We start from the raw sequence: 18,295 nt of genomic DNA, 5'->3' as shown, positions 1-18,295 counted from the left end.
TATATGAATTATACATGAATATATACATATATATATGAATTATACATGAATATATACATATATATATGAATATATATATGCAAATATAGCTGTATGCTCATCTGCATGTCTTAGACAGGTCTGCAACCCCCGCCTTTCCCCATTATCACCCAGCATACAGCGCTCCCACTGCAGCAAGGGATTCTGGGAAATGACATGCAAATGAGCACACAGTGCCACATTTTGCCTCAAAAACCATTTTTAACATGGTTCCCTATAGGCTTAAGCTTGCTGCATGGTCACAGCTTTGAGCACAGCCAGGGTTAAGGTGCATACCCAGAAAACCACCCACAGACAGCTGTTTCGACCTTAATGGGTCTCATCAGTGTGGGGTATATGAATATATATATATATATATAGTGCAGCTGCTGTGTGGGAGGGACTATTTCCCAGCTGCTGGCGGAGGGATCACACTCAGCCCTGTATCTGATGCGCATGCGCGCGACCTCGCCCTTCAACTGGGCGGAGTGATCAGCCGTATTCCCCCCCTGCAGGCAGCCAACTCACCGCTCACACGCATGCGCGGTGACAGTGAAAATGGAGTGGGGAGGCGTGCGCGTGCTCCCCCCCCCTTCCCTCGCGCATGCGCTGCCCCCTCCCACTGCGCTCCGCGCATGCGCCGCCTCTCCTTTATAACTCCCGCCTTCGGGCGCGAGGGGAGTACTGCACTGTGTGGAGCGCTGAGCCGGGGGGAGAAGCTGCACGCGCGCACTGTGTCTCGCGCTGTATCTGTGAAGGGCGGGGCCGGAAGTGGAAGCTGCGCGCGCTGAGCACGAGGCGCCTTCTCTCTCTCTCACTGCACCGTGCGCGCCGCCTGTCTCGCGCTCCCCCGGTCTCACTGCACCGCGCGCCGCCCCTCCCCGGTATCCCGCGCCGCCGCCGCCGGTCCCCGGAGCCTCCCGGTCTCGCACCGCCGCCGCCCTCCTCCTCGCCGCCGCCCTCCTCGCCGCCGCCCTCCTCGCCGCCATGTCTTGGGATGACTACGTGAAGAACCTGGTGGATAAGAATTGCCAGGACGCCGCGATCGTGGGGTACGGCCGCTCCGCCTGCTCCGTGTGGGCCTGCCACCCGGGCGGGGTGCTGGGCAGGATCACCGTGAGTATACTCACTACCACTATATACATGTACACCCCCCCCCCCATACTGTGCCACCCGGGCGGGGTGCTGGGCAGGATCACCGTGAGTATACTCACTACCACTCTATACATGTACCCCCCCCCCATACTGTGCCACCCGGGCGGGGTGCTGGGCAGGATCACCGTGAGTATACTCACTACCACTATATACATGTACCCCCCCCCCCCATACTGTGCCACCCGGGCGGGGTGCTGGGCAGGATCACCGTGAGTATACTCACTACCACTCTATACATGTACCCCCCCCCCATACTGTGCCACCCGGGCGGGGTGCTGGGCAGGATCACCGTGAGTATACTCACTACCACTATATACATGTACCCCCCCCCCCCCCATACTGTGCCACCCGGGCGGGGTGCTGGGCAGGATCACCGTGAGTATACTCACTACCACTCTATACATGTACCCCCCCCCCCCCCCCCCATACTGTGCCACCCGGGCGGGGTGCTGGGCAGGATCACCGTGAGTATACTCACTACCACTATATACATGTACACCCCCCCCCCCATACTGTGCCACCCGGGCGGGGTGCTGGGCAGGATCACCGTGAGTATACTCACTACCACTCTATACATGTACCCCCCCCCCATACTGTGCCACCCGGGCGGGGTGCTGGGCAGGATCACCGTGAGTATACTCACTACCACTATATACATGTACCCCCCCCCCCCCATACTGTGCCACCCGGGCGGGGTGCTGGGCAGGATCACCGTGAGTATACTCACTACCACTATATACATGTACCCCCCCCCCCCCATACTGTGCCACCCGGGCGGGGTGCTGGGCAGGATCACCGTGAGTATACTCACTACCACTCTATACATGTACCCCCCCCCCCCCCATACTGTGCCACCCGGGCGGGGTGCTGGGCAGGATCACCGTGAGTATACTCACTACCACTCTATATACATGTACCCCCCCCCCCCCCCCATACTGTGCCACCCGGGCGGGGTGCTGGGCAGGATCACCGTGAGTATACTCACTACCACTATATACATGTACCCCCCCCCCCCCATACTGTGCCACCCGGGCGGGGCGCTGGGCAGGATCACCGTGAGTATACTCACTACCACTATATACATGTACCCCCCCCCCCCCATACTGTGCCACCCGGGCGGGGTGCTGGGCAGGATCACCGTGAGTATACTCACTACCACTCTATACATGTACCCCACCCCATACTGTGCCACCCGGGCGGGGCGCTGGGCAGGATCACCGTGAGTATACTCACTACCACTCTATACATGTACCCCCCCCCCCCCCCCCCATACTGTGCCACCCGGGCGGGGTGCTGGGCAGGATCACCGTGAGTATACTCACTACCACTATATACATGTACCCCCCCCCCCCATACTGTGCCACCCGGGCGGGGTGCTGGGCAGGATCACCGTGAGTATACTCACTACCACTCTATATACATGTACCCCCCCCCCCCCCCATACTGTGCCACCCGGGCGGGGTGCTGGGCAGGATCACCGTGAGTATACTCACTACCACTCTATACATGTACCCCACCCCATACTGTGCCACCCGGGCGGGGCGCTGGGCAGGATCACCGTGAGTATACTCACTACCACTATATACATGTACCCCCCCCCATACTGTGCCACCCGGGCGGGGCGCTGGGCAGGATCACCGTGAGTATACTCACTACCACTCTATACATGTACCCCACCCCATACTGTGCCACCCGGGCGGGGCGCTGGGCAGGATCACCGTGAGTATACTCACTACCACTCTATACATGTACCCCCCCCCCCCCCCCATACTGTGCCACCCGGGCGGGGTGCTGGGCAGGATCACCGTGAGTATACTCACTACCACTATATACATGTACCCCCCCCCCCCCATACTGTGCCACCCGGGCGGGGTGCTGGGCAGGATCACCGTGAGTATACTCACTACCACTCTATACATGTACCCCCCCCCCATACTGTGCCACCCGGGCGGGGTGCTGGGCAGGATCACCGTGAGTATACTCACTACCACTCTATACATGTACCCCACCCCCCCCCCATACTGTGCCACCCGGGCGGGGTGCTGGGCAGGATCACCGTGAGTATACTCACTACCACTATATACATGTACCCCCCCCCCCCCCATACTGTGCCACCCGGGCGGGGTGCTGGGCAGGATCACCGTGAGTATACTCACTACCACTCTATACATGTACCCCCCCCCCATACTGTGCCACCCGGGCGGGGTGCTGGGCAGGATCACCGTGAGTATACTCACTACCACTCTATACATGTACACCCCCCCCCCCCCATACTGTGCCACCCGGGCGGGGCGCTGGGCAGGATCACCGTGAGTATACTCACTACCACTCTATACATGTACCCCCCCCCCCCCCCCCCATACTGTGCCACCCGGGCGGGGTGCTGGGCAGGATCACCGTGAGTATACTCACTACCACTCTATACATGTACCCCCCCCCCCCCCCCCCATACTGTGCCACCCGGGCGGGGTGCTGGGCAGGATCACCGTGAGTATACTCACTACCACTATATACATGTACACCCCCCCCCCCCCCCATACTGTGCCACCCGGGCGGGGTGCTGGGCAGGATCACCGTGAGTATACTCACTACCACTATATACATGTACCCCCCCCCCCCCCCCCCCCATACTGTGCCACCCGGGCGGGGCGCTGGGCAGGATCACCGTGAGTATACTCACTACCACTATATACATGTACCCCCCCCCCCCCCCCCCATACTGTGCCACCCGGGCGGGGTGCTGGGCAGGATCACCGTGAGTATACTCACTACCACTATATACATGTACCCCCCCCCCCCCCATACTGTGCCACCCGGGCGGGGTGCTGGGCAGGATCACCGTGAGTATACTCACTACCACTATATACATGTACCCCCCCCCCCCCCCCCCATACTGTGCCACCCGGGCGGGGTGCTGGGCAGGATCACCGTGAGTATACTCACTACCACTCTATACATGTACCCCCCCCCCCATACTGTGCCACCCGGGCGGGGTGCTGGGCAGGATCACCGTGAGTATACTCACTACCACTCTATATATATCTATCCCGCTATACTGTGTGTACCCGGGCGGGGCGCTGGGCAGGATCATTGTGACTATACTCACTACTACTATAACCCCCCCTATACTGTCACCGGGCGGGGCGCTGGGCCAGATTACCGTGAGTATACTCACTACTACTCTATATCTCACCCCCCCCCCCCCCCCATACTGTCACCGGGCGGGGTGCTGGGCAGGATCATTGTGACTATACTCACTACTACTATAACCCCCCTCCCTATACTGTCACCGGGCGGGGTGCTGGGCACTGTGCCAGATTACCGCGAGTATGCTCACTACTACTCTACCCTCTCCCCCCCCCCCCCATACTGTCACCCGGGCGGGGTGCTGTGCAGGATCACCGCGAGTATACTCACTACCACTATATACATGTACACCCCCCCCCCATACTGTGCCACCCGGGCGGGGTGCTGGGCAGGATCACCGTGAGTATACTCACTACCACTATATATATCTATACCCTCCTGTGTATATATCTCCCTGGACGGGATGCTGGGCCAGATCACTGTGTGTATATATATATATCTATATCTATATCTATACGCGGCGGTGCCGGGTCAGTGTCCCCTATCTGTGGATAGATATCTATCTCCCTCCCACTGTGTATATATACCCAGCACTGTGTATATATCTATCCCTGGGCGGGGTGCAGGATCACCGCGAGTATACTCACTACCACTATATATATCTATACCCTCCTGTGTATATATATATATCCCTGGGTGGGTGCTGTGCTGGGTCACTGAGTATATATCTATATTTCCCCCTCCCTTATATAGATGAATCTATCCTTGTCTGAATACATACTGTGTATAACATGCTGTGTAAGAGGAGTGTGAATATATATGTATATATACATACATACACCCCCGGGGTGCAATGCTGTGCAGTGAGTATATACATACATTATAGAATAAACTGGGTGGGGTGTGCTAGGGTGGATATATCCCCTACTGCGCCTATATGCACCCTGCGCCTATATGCACCCTGCGCCTATATGCACCCTGCGCCTATATGCACCCTGCGCCTATATGCACCCTGCGCCTATATGCACCCTGCGCCTATATGCACCCTGCGCCTATATGCACATCACACTTGTACACACTGGGTGGGGTGACTGTATAGATATATCTATATTTGGGTCAGGCTACTTCATGCTGGGGAACTAGTGGTTTAATTAACTGGTGTAATTGGTTACATGGGTGAAGCGCGGGTTTAGTGGGTGCCCTGTGACGGGTGTTTTATTCACTTAAGATCATGGGAACTTGTGATATTAAATGTTAAACACGGCTAATAAAGTGAATAAGAGCAGTCGTTTTATCACGTTAAACGGTGAAATTATTATTAAACGGTTCCTGTTATCTGCTCATTAAATGTTTAAAGAAACGCCGTCGCTTAAATTGCAGACGGGGCTACTCTCTAACGCGCAAATGGTGATTCATTTAGACAATTACTGACATAAAGGGTTAATTTTAAGGAAGCACAGCTTAAAAGTTAAATGTGTAATTGGCATTAAAATGGTGAAAGGAGTTTGGAGATTTGAAATGAACGCCTTATTTTTTAAAAGAGGAAATGCAGATTTTACGTCGGACGAAACATTAAAATGGTGGCATTATATGAAACCTGACTTGTCCTGTAAATGGGTAAAATGGTCGCTGTATATTGCCCTTTTTACAATCTGTAAATGGTGACAAAAGTGTGAGTTGTAGTGCAATTTAACTGAATCGGGGAAATGCTACGGTTCGGCAAGTACAGGGTTAGTATATTGAGGTGGTAAGTGTTCAGGAAAGGGTTACTGTTACTTGGAAGTATGTCCATGCATTTCTTTACATCAAATGGTAAACTTTATTTATTACCCATAAACTGGAATATCAGACTGCTAAACTGCTAACCCCCTGGAACTGGCACCGCAGGATTACTTTAAGCACGTTCTTGTATAGCGCTGCTAGTTTACGTAGCGCGTTACAGACATTTTGCAGGCACAGGTCACTGCCCCGTGGAGCTTACAATCTGTTTTTTGTGCCTGAGGCACAGGGAGATAAAGTGACTTTTCCAAAGTCACAAGGAGCCGACACCCCCAGGTACCCCCAGGTACCCCTGCTTCACACTCAGTGTCTTTACTCGCTGAGCCGCTCCTTCCCCGGCTGCCCTGTAGTGCTCACCCCAAATCCTGCTGGGCGTGAGATCTCCCCCTCGGGCCTGGAGTACGGGGTGTCGCCTGGCCGTCGTCACACTATATAAAGTATATGATGGGTAATTTCTGCGGCAGGTAACCACGTTCCCGGCTGCCTGAGACACACAATAAATGGTTTAGTGCGGAAGGGCTATTAAAATGGTGGCGTCCTGTTCCTTTAAAGTCCTGTTCATCTTGTTACAAGTCGCGGGCCTGCAATGCATGGAGTGAAACCTCGCCTGCCGTGTGGCGTAAGGAAATATCTTAACAAAAGGGTTTTTTACCCAAAACGTTGCCTTTTAAAGGCAATCTTTGAGGTCCGTTTAAGATGGGACTTTATAGTGGCGGGAGGGGTGGGCGCTGTTTGAATATAATAAAGTGAGGTACAAGGTGGTGGCTGCACTCGCTGCTGCTTTCAAAGGGCGCTCTTTCCTAAAGATGGAGCAATAGCCTGAAATAACGTGTCCGGGGAGGGCGTGCGTTGTCAGGCCTTGTAAAAAGCCAGTGAAGTGGCGACATCCTAACGCCAATATTGTGCGCTGTTACTGGGTAATTGTAACGGGCCCCCTGAAATAACGTGTCCGGGGAGGGCGTGCGTTGTCAGGCCTTGTAAAAAGCCAGTGAAGTGGCGACATCCTAACGCCAATATTGTGCGCTGTTACTGGGTAATTGTAACGGGCCCCCTGAAATAACGTGTCCGGGGAGGGCGTGCGTTGTCAGGCCTTGTAAAAAGCCAGTGAAGTGGCGACATCCTAACGCCAATATTGTGCGCTGTTACTGGGTAATTGTAACGGGCCCCCTGAAATAACGTGTCCGGGGAGGGCGTGCGTTGTCAGGCCTTGTAAAAAGCCAGTGAAGTGGCCACATCCTAACGCCAATATTGTGCGCTGTTACTGGGTAATTGTAACGGGCCCGCTGAAATGAACACCCAAAACGCTGTGTTCTCGCCCCAATCTCCCTGCAGCTGTAATTAAAAAGCCTTCAAAGCTTTTCAACCAAATTTAGTAGCCAAATGACAAGTAGAAAAGTTGCCGTTTGTAACCCAATAATTCTTCAAGTGCACATTAGTCAGATGTATGTGTTGGTGAATGGTGTGTCACTGCAGTCTTCGCCTTCCTCTGGATCTGTGTACTGTAAGCTTGGATGTAGATAGTGTCACATTTAGCACACGTTGGACTGGATGTCTTGGTTACATACCTAGATGTACATGGGTGTCTTGGTTACATACCTAGATGTACATGGGTGTCTTGGTTACATACCTAGATGTACATGGGTGTCTTGGTTACATACCTAGATGTACATGGGTGTCTTGGTTACATACCTAGATGTACATGGGTGTCTTGGTTACATACCTAGATGTACATGGGTGTCTTGGTTACATACCTAGATGTACATGGGTGTCTTGGTTACATACCTAGATGTACATGGGTGTCTTGGTTACATACCTAGATGTACATGGGTGTCTTGGTTACATACCTAGATGTACATGGGTGTCTTGGTTACATACCTAGATGTACATGGGTGTCTTGGTTACATACCTAGATGTACATGGGTGTCTTGGTTACATACCTAGATGTACATGGGTGTCTTGGTTACATACCTAGATGTACATGGGTGTCTTGGTTACATACCTAGATGTACATGGGTGTCTTGGTTACATACCTAGATGTACATGGGTGTCTTGGTTACATACCTAGATGTACATGGGTGTCTTGGTTACATACCTAGATGTACATGGGTGTCTTGGTTACATACCTAGATGTACATGGGTGTCTTGGTTACATACCTAGATGTACATGGGTGTCTTGGTTACATACCTAGATGTACATGGGTGTCTTGGTTACATACCTAGATGTACATGGGTGTCTTGGTTACATACCTAGATGTACATGGGTGTCTTGGTTACATACCTAGATGTACATGGGTGTCTTGGTTACATACCTAGATGTACATGGGTGTCTTGGTTACATACCTAGATGTACATGGGTGTCTTGGTTACATACCTAGATGTACATGGGTGTCTTGGTTACATACCTAGATGTACATGGGTGTCTTGGTTACATACCTAGATGTACATGGGTGTCTTGGTTACATACCTAGATGTACATGGGTGTCTTGGTTACATACCTAGATGTACATGGGTGTCTTGGTTACATACCTAGATGTACATGGGTGTCTTGGTTACATACCTAGATGTACATGGGTGTCTTGGTTACATACCTAGATGTACATGGGTGTCTTGGTTACATACCTAGATGTACATGGGTGTCTTGGTTACATACCTAGATGTACATGGGTGTCTTGGTTACATACCTAGATGTACATGGGTGTCTTGGTTACATACCTAGATGTACATGGGTGTCTTGGTTACATACCTAGATGTACATGGGTGTCTTGGTTACATACCTAGATGTACATGGGTGTCTTGGTTACATACCTAGATGTACATGGGTGTCTTGGTTACATACCTAGATGTACATGGGTGTCTTGGTTACATACCTAGATGTACATGGGTGTCTTGGTTACATACCTAGATGTACATGGGTGTCTTGGTTACATACCTAGATGTACATGGGTGTCTTGGTTACATACCTAGATGTACATGGGTGTCTTGGTTACATACCTAGATGTACATGGGTGTCTTGGTTACATACCTAGATGTACATGGGTGTCTTGGTTACATACCTAGATGTACATGGGTGTCTTGGTTACATACCTAGATGTACATGGGTGTCTTGGTTACATACCTAGATGTACATGGGTGTCTTGGTTACATACCTAGATGTACATGGGTGTCTTGGTTACATACCTAGATGTACATGGGTGTCTTGGTTACATACCTAGATGTACATGGGTGTCTTGGTTACATACCTAGATGTACATGGGTGTCTTGGTTACATACCTAGATGTACATGGGTGTCTTGGTTACATACCTAGATGTACATGGGTGTCTTGGTTACATACCTAGATGTACATGGGTGTCTTGGTTACATACCTAGATGTACATGGGTGTCTTGGTTACATACCTAGATGTACATGGGTGTCTTGGTTACATACCTAGATGTACATGGGTGTCTTGGTTACATACCTAGATGTACATGGGTGTCTTGGTTACATACCTAGATGTACATGGGTGTCTTGGTTACATACCTAGATGTACATGGGTGTCTTGGTTACATACCTAGATGTACATGGGTGTCTTGGTTACATACCTAGATGTACATGGGTGTCTTGGTTACATACCTAGATGTACATGGGTGTCTTGGTTACATACCTAGATGTACATGGGTGTCTTGGTTACATACCTAGATGTACATGGGTGTCTTGGTTACATACCTAGATGTACATGGGTGTCTTGGTTACATACCTAGATGTACATGGGTGTCTTGGTTACATACCTAGATGTACATGGGTGTCTTGTTTTTTATTTATTTATTTCCCCAACCTCTATGTAACGATGTAATGTTACATTTTGTTTCATTAAACCGATTCTATGAAATTAAATGTGGTTTGAGCCAGAGAATGCCACATCGCCTGTAATTATTGTAAGATTCAGGTGGCATTTTTATTTCTTTAAAATTCACTTTGTAGCTCAACTTGCGTAAACTTGGGTGAAAATGCATTAAAATTATAAATAAAAAAAAAACTCTTATCCTGAAACATTTTAACACATTAAACCTTTTATTTTCCATAATTTAATTATGCAAATAAAGATATGGCAAGTACTTCTAAAGAGCTATTTAGCCTCCTAATTTTTAATTCTTCCGTATACATCTGTAAATGATACAATGTGATCTAATAAATGCTAGTCTGCACTGTGTACATGAAATTATATCACTTGCACATATATACTGTTTACATTATTACATTTTGTATTAAATCAAACCAAATAGACCTTACAGGAATATCTGACGGGTATTTTATATAAGCATTTCATGTTCGTGACTATAATGTGCATAGCAGCATTTTTACATGGTTAATGTATTCTGTACATAAATGCTACACGGCACAAACCTTCATGTGCTGTGTCCCCGTTACCCCCAGTAATCACACCGCAGTGAGGGATTCTGGGCAATAACCTGAGCATGTGATGCGGTGCTTCAGTGTGTGCAGGATATCATTATATATTCACAGACTACATGTACGAAATGCCACGAGGTTTAATATAAAACAATCATGCTGGTTTTTGTCTTGTAAATGCCATGTAAAACTAATTTAGTTTTACATTTCCAGGGTACTTAACCTGGTGAGTGGCAGCCATTTTTTTAACCCTTGACACACCTGCAGAGATGGCTTCACCCCTTCTGACACACGGGGTTAACATTTCATACAACACCAACCCCAACAATATAAATTTACTGATTTTTTTTTTTATATCTATATTGTCCGTCTTGCATCTCTAGTCTATAGAGCTGGCTAGTGTCCTCGCTTGTGTATATAGATGTATATCTCCTATCCTGCATCTATTGGTGTGAGGCGGTACCTGAATACCGCCCCGCGCCATTTTGTTGCATGGCAGGAAGTCTGTGTTGCTTTAGCTGCTTGGGAAGTGATTCTGCGCCTGCAATCCCAGCAGCTAAGTCCTTGCCTCGGCCCCCTGCACTGTCTGTCCCAGCGGCGGCCTTCCTATACAGATCTATAACCTGTTAATGCTGCATACATACACCCAGGGGTATACACGCGTGTAACAGATGTATACTTATCTGTGTGTGACATACCTTTAAACGTGCCTCTCTGCACAAGGCGTGTGTGTATTCCAGCTCCCCCTTCCTATACAGATCTATAACCTGTGTTAATGCTGCATACATACACCCAGGGTTATACACGCGTGTAACAGATGTATACTAATCTGTGTGTGACATACTGTGTGTATTCCAGCTCCCCCTTCCTATACAGATCTATAACCTGTGTTAATGCTGCATACATACACCCAGGGTTATACACGCGTGTAACAGATGTATACTAATCTGTGTGTGACATACTGTGTGTATTCCAGCTCCCCCTTCCTATACAGATCTATAACCTGTGTTAATGCTGCATACATACACCCAGGGCTATATACGCGTGTAACAGATGTATACTAATCTGTGTGTGACATACTGTGTGTATTCCAGCTCCCCCTTCCTATACAGATCTATAACCTGTGTTAATGCTGCATACATACACCCAGGGTTATATACGCGTGTAACAGATGTATACTTATCTGTGTGACATACTGTGTGTATTCCAGCTCCCCCTTCCTATACTTGCATACGATGGGTGTTTGATCTCTGGGGGAGGGGGGTTACCACGCCTCCTGTGGAAATGCTGCCCAGGGGCAGTACAGCTGCTTTCTGTGTGCAGATAAACACCCGTACTGCTGTAACAGCTTTACAAATACCCAGCTGGTGCATTGAAACTCTCCAACCCTGGAAAAGCCCCAACACCCCCCAATCCCAGGCGTGGCCTCTTCCCACACAATACAGAGTCTGATATACTCCTAGCTGCAGATAATGGCACGGTGTATACATAATCTATATACTGGGGCGGGGGCGGGTATTTATAGATGCTGCATCGCCGTGTATAATCTATTTCTATATTCTGGGACAGTGTGTGGATTAACCCCGCGAGGGGGCCGTGTCATTATTTTCTGCAGTTTGGGAACACTTAGAAACATAAAGGTAAATAAATAATCCTGTCATTGAGCATTGACTTGGAAAACCTATAAGGGTAATATGCCAGACAGGCCCCAAATCCAGCACACGCTGCACTTCAGGGAGCAGGCCCTAAACCTCATCCCATATACTGTGTTATCGTGGGGATTATTAGAGGGTGGGTAACCTACACCCCGTATGGAAGAGGCCTTGCGGGGGTGTCGTGATGTGGGATATTTATTTGGGGTTAGGGGGAGCAAGGGATTTCTAAAGTAAGTGTTTGTAATGGGGTGAATGACTTTTATTTTAGGGGTGTGGTAATGCCTGAGTCATTAGAAGGGTTTGGTGCAGTGACAAATTGGTGTGTGTGTGTGTGCGTGTGTGTGTGTGTGTGTATATAGTTATAGGGTTTGATTATGGGTGGGGTAAAAGTTACCAGGTTTAAAGTATAAATTACTAGCCCCATAATCTGTATTAAAGGGTAACCTGTTATCGGCACATACGCACTACCATTATACAGTGCAGCATCTTCTGTACACGGGGAGATGACCAAAAATGGACATCTTCACACATTGCCCAATACAGCATGTTTTTACCCAAATGCTGAGGAAGCAGAAACTGTTCCACATTCCTCCACACTTCCTCATCGCAAAGCCTCGCCCCAAGCCGGCATTATACAGCAGTGCTGGGTATGACCAAGAACTCTGGCTTACTGAACTCCTAAATATACATCTAATGGTGCAGAGTATCTCTGCACTAACATTATGCATGCTCGTCAGTGTAGCACAGGCCTCAATTCTGGTAACTGGGGGACTACAAGCCTTGTCTGTATATGCAGGGAGTCCTCCCCAGGGTGTCTGTATATGCAGGGAGTCCTCCCCAGGGTGTGTATATATATATATATATATATATATATATATATATATATTTATATGCAGGGAGTCCTCCCCAGGGTGTGTGTATATTTATATGCAGGGAGTCCTCCCCAGGGTGTGTGTATATTTATATGCAGGGAGTCCTCCCCAGGGTGTGTGTATATATGCAGGGAGTCCTCCCCAGGGTGTGTGTATATTTATTTGCAGGGAGTCCTCCCAGGGTGTGTGTATATTTATATGCAGGGAGTCCTCCCAGGGTGTGTGTATATTTATATGCAGGGAGTCCTCCCCAGGGTGTGTGTATATCTATATGCAGGGAGTCCTCCCCAGGGTGTGTGTATATTTATATGCAGGGAGTCCTCCCCAGGGTGTGTATATATATTTATATGCAGGGAGTCCTCTCCAGGGTGTGTATTTATATGCAGGGAGTCCTCCCCAGGGTGTGTATCTATATGCAGGGAGTCCTCCCCAGGGTGTGTATCTATATGCAGGGAGTCCTCCCCAGGGTGTGTGTATATTTATATGCAGGGAGTCCTGTGTGTGTGTGTGTGTCCGTGTGTGTGTGTCCGTGTCCGTGTGTGTGTGTCCGTCCTCCAGGCATTTATACATGTACATAAGGACCACTCCTATCACTAGAGCTGCATACTGTATCTCTACTGATAATGATCACGCCGCGCTGTATAATGATGCAGAGTATCTCTATACGGTGAATTATTGGCCATCATTATCAGCGAAGGTACTCTGTATTATTATACAGTGCCACATGATCATACAAACTGCAGAGCCAGTAACCTACTCAGACTGAGGCCGTCTATTCTGGCTAAAATGGTGACAAGTAAGAAGTAACCAACCCTTCACCCACGGCAAATAAAAATCCCAGGTCTAGATACTCTGTATCACTATACAGCGCAGCGGTGCCTGGCAGGCGCTGCAGTGACTCAGGTGAATGTTTGCAGTGACTCACGGCTCTTCCCCTGTAACCCTCCCGCGCCTCTCCCAGTGTAAGGAGCTGCACATCCATGTCCTGACTGGGACTGGCGGCCATTCAAGTAACGGGGGGGGGGGGTAGATATTGGGTAGGAGGCGGCTCCCCTTAGTATGGGAAAGGGAGCTGTGTAGGAGACCTGCGGGGGGGATAGATATTGGGTAGGAGGCGGCTCCCCTTAGTATGGGAAAGGGAGCTGTGTAGGAGACCTGCGGGGGGGGTAGATATTGGGTAGGAGGCGGCTCCCCTTAGTATGGGATAGGGAGCTGTGTAGGAAACCTGCGGGGGGGGGGGGGGGGGGGCGGCTCGTGCAGCTTTATTTCATCCCCTCTGGTTACATTCCTCCCCTGCACAGCAGGAGAACTTTATCTGTCTTATCTGGTAGGAAACCCCACAGGGTCCCAACATGACACATTCCTAAGGCAAGAGCAGGCAGGACCAGACCTACCCAAATCCTGCTTCTTACCTCGCTCTGCCCCACACTGCCTTAATGTGTCTCCCGCAGCCTCAGCACCGCACACTTTGTAATCTGTTAGGCGCACAATGGCGTCTGCGCCACTGCGTGTATCTGTCCGCGGAGGAGGACATTCTCCTGGAGATTTAGCAACGCTGTCAGCAGGAAGTCTGAGCCCCGATCTCTCTGGCCCTTTAATGGCACGCCCAGCCCGTTCTCTCCTGTCCTCCCCTCCGGTGAGGGCAAAGGGTTCTGGGTAACAGGACTTCCTTTAGGTCCATGGTATATATTTAGCAAGCCGGGAGCTGGCTCTATGGTTCTGATGACAGGGTGGAGATATGGTGCCCCCTATGGCATTACAAAAGTACTGAACACTGACAGTAACTTTACTAAAAGTAAATCTAGGTAAGAAACCTTTATTTCTCTCCCCGACCCCTTAAACCTGTCCCTGGACCTCACTCTGGACCTTATCTTTTGCTGGGTTAGAACTTCCTATCCCCTCTGGGCATTTATTTGTGTAAATGTGTGCACATGCATCTATATACAAATGTGTGCACATGCATCTATATACAAATGTGTGCCTGATCTATATAATGTCTCTGTATGCGCATATGACCTGTGTAATTACACTAATGCACCTCTCTCCTCGCAGCCGGCAGAGGTGAGCGTTCTCATTGGGGACGATAGAACCTGCTTCTTTATCAACGGCCTGACGATAGGAGGCGTGAAGTGTTCGGTCATCCGAGACCAATTTACTGCGCCGGACATTATGGTCATGGATTTAAAGACCAAGAACCCAGATGGCCCGTCCTTAAGCGTAGCTGTTGGAAAAGCAAAAACAGGTACCCCTGCACTGTAACATAGAAGGGATCTATGAGCCTGTCCCTCCCCCCGCAGGGTGACACGGTGACACAGACAGAAGGGAGCTATGAGACTGTCCCTCCCCCCCGCAGGGTGACACAGTGACACAGACAGAAGGGAGCTATGAGCCTGTCCCTCCCCCCGCAGGGTGACACAGTGACACAGACAGAAGGGAGCTATGAGTCTGTCCCTCCCCCCGCAGGGTGACACAGTGACACAGACAGAAGGGAGCTATGAGTCTGTCCCTCCCCCCGCAGGGTGACACAGTGACACAGACAGAAGGGAGCTATGAGTCTGTCCCTCCCCCCGCAGGGTGACACAGTGACACAGACAGAAGGGAGCTATGAGCCTGTCCCTCCCCCCGCAGGGTGACACAGTGACACAGACAGAAGGGAGCTATGAGCCTGTCCCTCCCCCCGCAGGCTGACACAGTGACACAGACAGAAGGGAGCTATGAGCCTGTCCCTCCCCCCGCAGGGTGACACAGTGACACAGACAGAAGGGAGCTATGAGCCTGTCCCTCCCCCCGCAGGCTGACACAGTGATACAGACAGAAGGGAGCTATGAGTCTGTCCCTCCCCCGCAGGGTGACAGTGACACAGACAGAAGGGAGCTATGAGACTGTCCCTCCCCCCGCAGGGTGACACAGTGACACAGACAGAAGGGAGCTATGAGACTGTCCCTCCCCCCGCAGGGTGACACGGTGACACAGACAGAAGGGAGCTATGAGTCTGTCCCTCCCCCGCAGGGTGACAGTGACACAGACAGAAGGGAGCTATGAGACTGTCCCTCCCCCCGCAGGGTGACACAGTGACACAGACAGAAGGGAGCTATGAGACTGTCCCTCCCGCCGCAGGGTGACAGTGACACAGACAGAAGGGAGCTATGAGCCTGTCCCTCCCCCGCAGGGTGACAGTGACATAGACAGAAGGGAGCTTTGAGACTGTCCCTCCCCCGCAGGGTGACACAGTGACACAGACAGAAGGGAGCTATGAGCCTGTCCCTCCCGCCGCAGGGTGACAGTGACACAGACAGAAGGGAGCTATGAGTCTGTCCCTCCCCCCGCAGGGTGACAGTGACACAGACAGAAGGGAGCTATGAGCCTGTCCCTCCCCCCGCAGGGTGACACAGACAGAAGGGAGCTATGAGCCTGTCCCTCCCCCCGCAGGGTGACAGTGACACAGACAGAAGGGAGCTATGAGCCTGTCCCTCCCCCGCAGGGTGACACAGACAGAAGGGAGCTATGAGACTGTCCCTCCCCCCGCAGGGTGACACAGTGACACAGACAGAAGGGAGCTATGAGTCTGTCCCTCCCCCCGCAGGGTGACACAGTGACACAGAAGGGAGCTATGAGCCTGTCCCTCCCCCCGCAGGGTGACACAGTGACACAGTGACACAAACAGAAGGGAGCTATGAGACTGTCCCTCCCCCCGCAGGGTGACACAGTGACAGACAGAAGGGAGCTATGAGACTGTCCCTCCCCCGCAGGGTGACACAGTGACTCAGACAGAAGGGAGCTATGAGACTGTCCCTCCCCCGCTGGGTGACACAGACAGAAGGGAGCTATGAGTCTGTCCCTCCCCCCGCAGGGTGACACAGACAGAAGGGAGCTATGAGTCTGTCCCTCCCCCCGCAGGGTGACAGTGACACAGACAGAAGGGAGCTATGAGTCTGTCCCTCCCCCCGCAGGGTGACACAGTGACACAGACAGAAGGGAGCTATGAGTCTGTCCCTCCCCCCGCAGGGTGACACAGTGACACAGACAGAAGGGAGCTATGAGCCTCCCCCTCCCCCCGCAGGGTGACACAGACAGAAGGGAGCTATGAGCCTGTCCCTCCCCCCGCAGGGTGACACAGTGACACAGACAGAAGGGAGCTATGAGCCTCCCCCTCCCCCCGCAGGGTGACACAGACAGAAGGGAGCTATGAGCCTGTCCCTCCCCCCGCAGGGTGACACAGTGACACAGACAGAAGGGAGCTATGAGCCTGTCCCTCCCCCTGCAGGGTGACACAGACAGGCACTGTGTGGGATGGCTGTATGTAACCCGTCTCTCCTCTCTCCAGCGCTGGTCTTTGTGATGGGTGCAGAAGGGGTTCATGGTGGAGCTCTCCATACTAAAGCAAATGAAATGTCCAAGTACCTGAGAGATTTAAACTTCTGATCCCCCTCCCTCGTTACTACTGATTTGTTCACGTGTTCCAGCCGCCATCGGACCAACCCACTCATCTTTCTTTAATATCTGTATTTTATTTTTTCTACTCCCCTTTATATATTTCTTTTCTCCCCCCCCCCCCCCCCCCCCTCTGCTTTGTCTGTTTTTTTGTTTTTGTTTTTTTTTATCACTTGTCATGTTTTCGCTGCCCTGGTCATCAGAGAATAAAGATACAGAAATTTTTTCAGGGAAAAAAAAACAAATTTATATCTGATTTAAGAATAAAAAAACAAAGTATGCTGTATATATATCGTCTTGTCGTCCTTCCTGTGCTGTGTAAATTGTGTCTTTACATAGCGCTTCACAGCAGTAACACACACGACAGTCATAGGTAACACACATAATATACATAACACACAGGGGAGACGCGCTTCAGACTGAACAGTAACATTTTTGGGAAGGGAGTCCCTGCTCCGAAGAGCTTACAGTCTAATTGGTTGGTAGGTGGGCTGGGTAGACAGTAGGTGGGCTGGGTAGACAGTAGGTGGGCTGGGTAGACAGGAGGTGGGCTGGGTAGACAGGAGGTGGGCTGGGTAGACAGGAGGTGGGCTGGGTAGACAGGAGGTGGGCTGGGTAGACAGGAGGTGGGATTTCTGGTAAGTGCGTCTGCAGGGGGCCACGGTTTCTGAATAGTGTTAAAACTATTGTAAAATAAAACTAAATACACAAGATGTAGATGTATACTAGTGACGTACCGGGTGTTACCCGGCAGCTGGAAAGTGGACCCGGCACCGGGTGTCCGGGTAATGTCCGGGCAGTTAAAGTATCTCTTACTCGCCTGCTGGAAGCCCGCTGCGACATCTGAGCGGGGCAGCATCGGACGCCGTTCTGCGCTGGGACCATGTGACCGGAGCAGGAGAAGCGTTCC

At 50.9% G+C, this 18,295-nt stretch overlaps 1 protein-coding gene across 1 annotated transcript; it reads left to right on the top strand.

Annotated features, from left to right (window-relative positions):
- The first annotated feature begins 695 nt into the window (after positions 1-695).
- LOC142484889 (profilin-2-like) lies at positions 696-17,671 on the top strand. Its single transcript, XM_075584132.1, has 4 exons — positions 696-975; positions 1,006-1,134; positions 15,007-15,196; positions 17,279-17,671. The coding sequence occupies exons 2-4, from the start codon at positions 1,006-1,008 to the stop codon at positions 17,374-17,376; spliced, it is 417 nt and encodes a 138-aa protein (XP_075440247.1). The 5' UTR covers positions 696-975; the 3' UTR covers positions 17,377-17,671.
- Positions 17,672-18,295: the final 624 nt, after the last annotated feature.

Source organism: Ascaphus truei, unplaced genomic scaffold, assembly GCF_040206685.1.
Source record: "Ascaphus truei isolate aAscTru1 unplaced genomic scaffold, aAscTru1.hap1 HAP1_SCAFFOLD_456, whole genome shotgun sequence".
NCBI lineage: Eukaryota > Metazoa > Chordata > Amphibia > Anura > Ascaphidae > Ascaphus > Ascaphus truei.
Note: the sequence above shows the minus strand (reverse complement) of the source record. Positions and strands in the feature narration are given on the sequence as shown.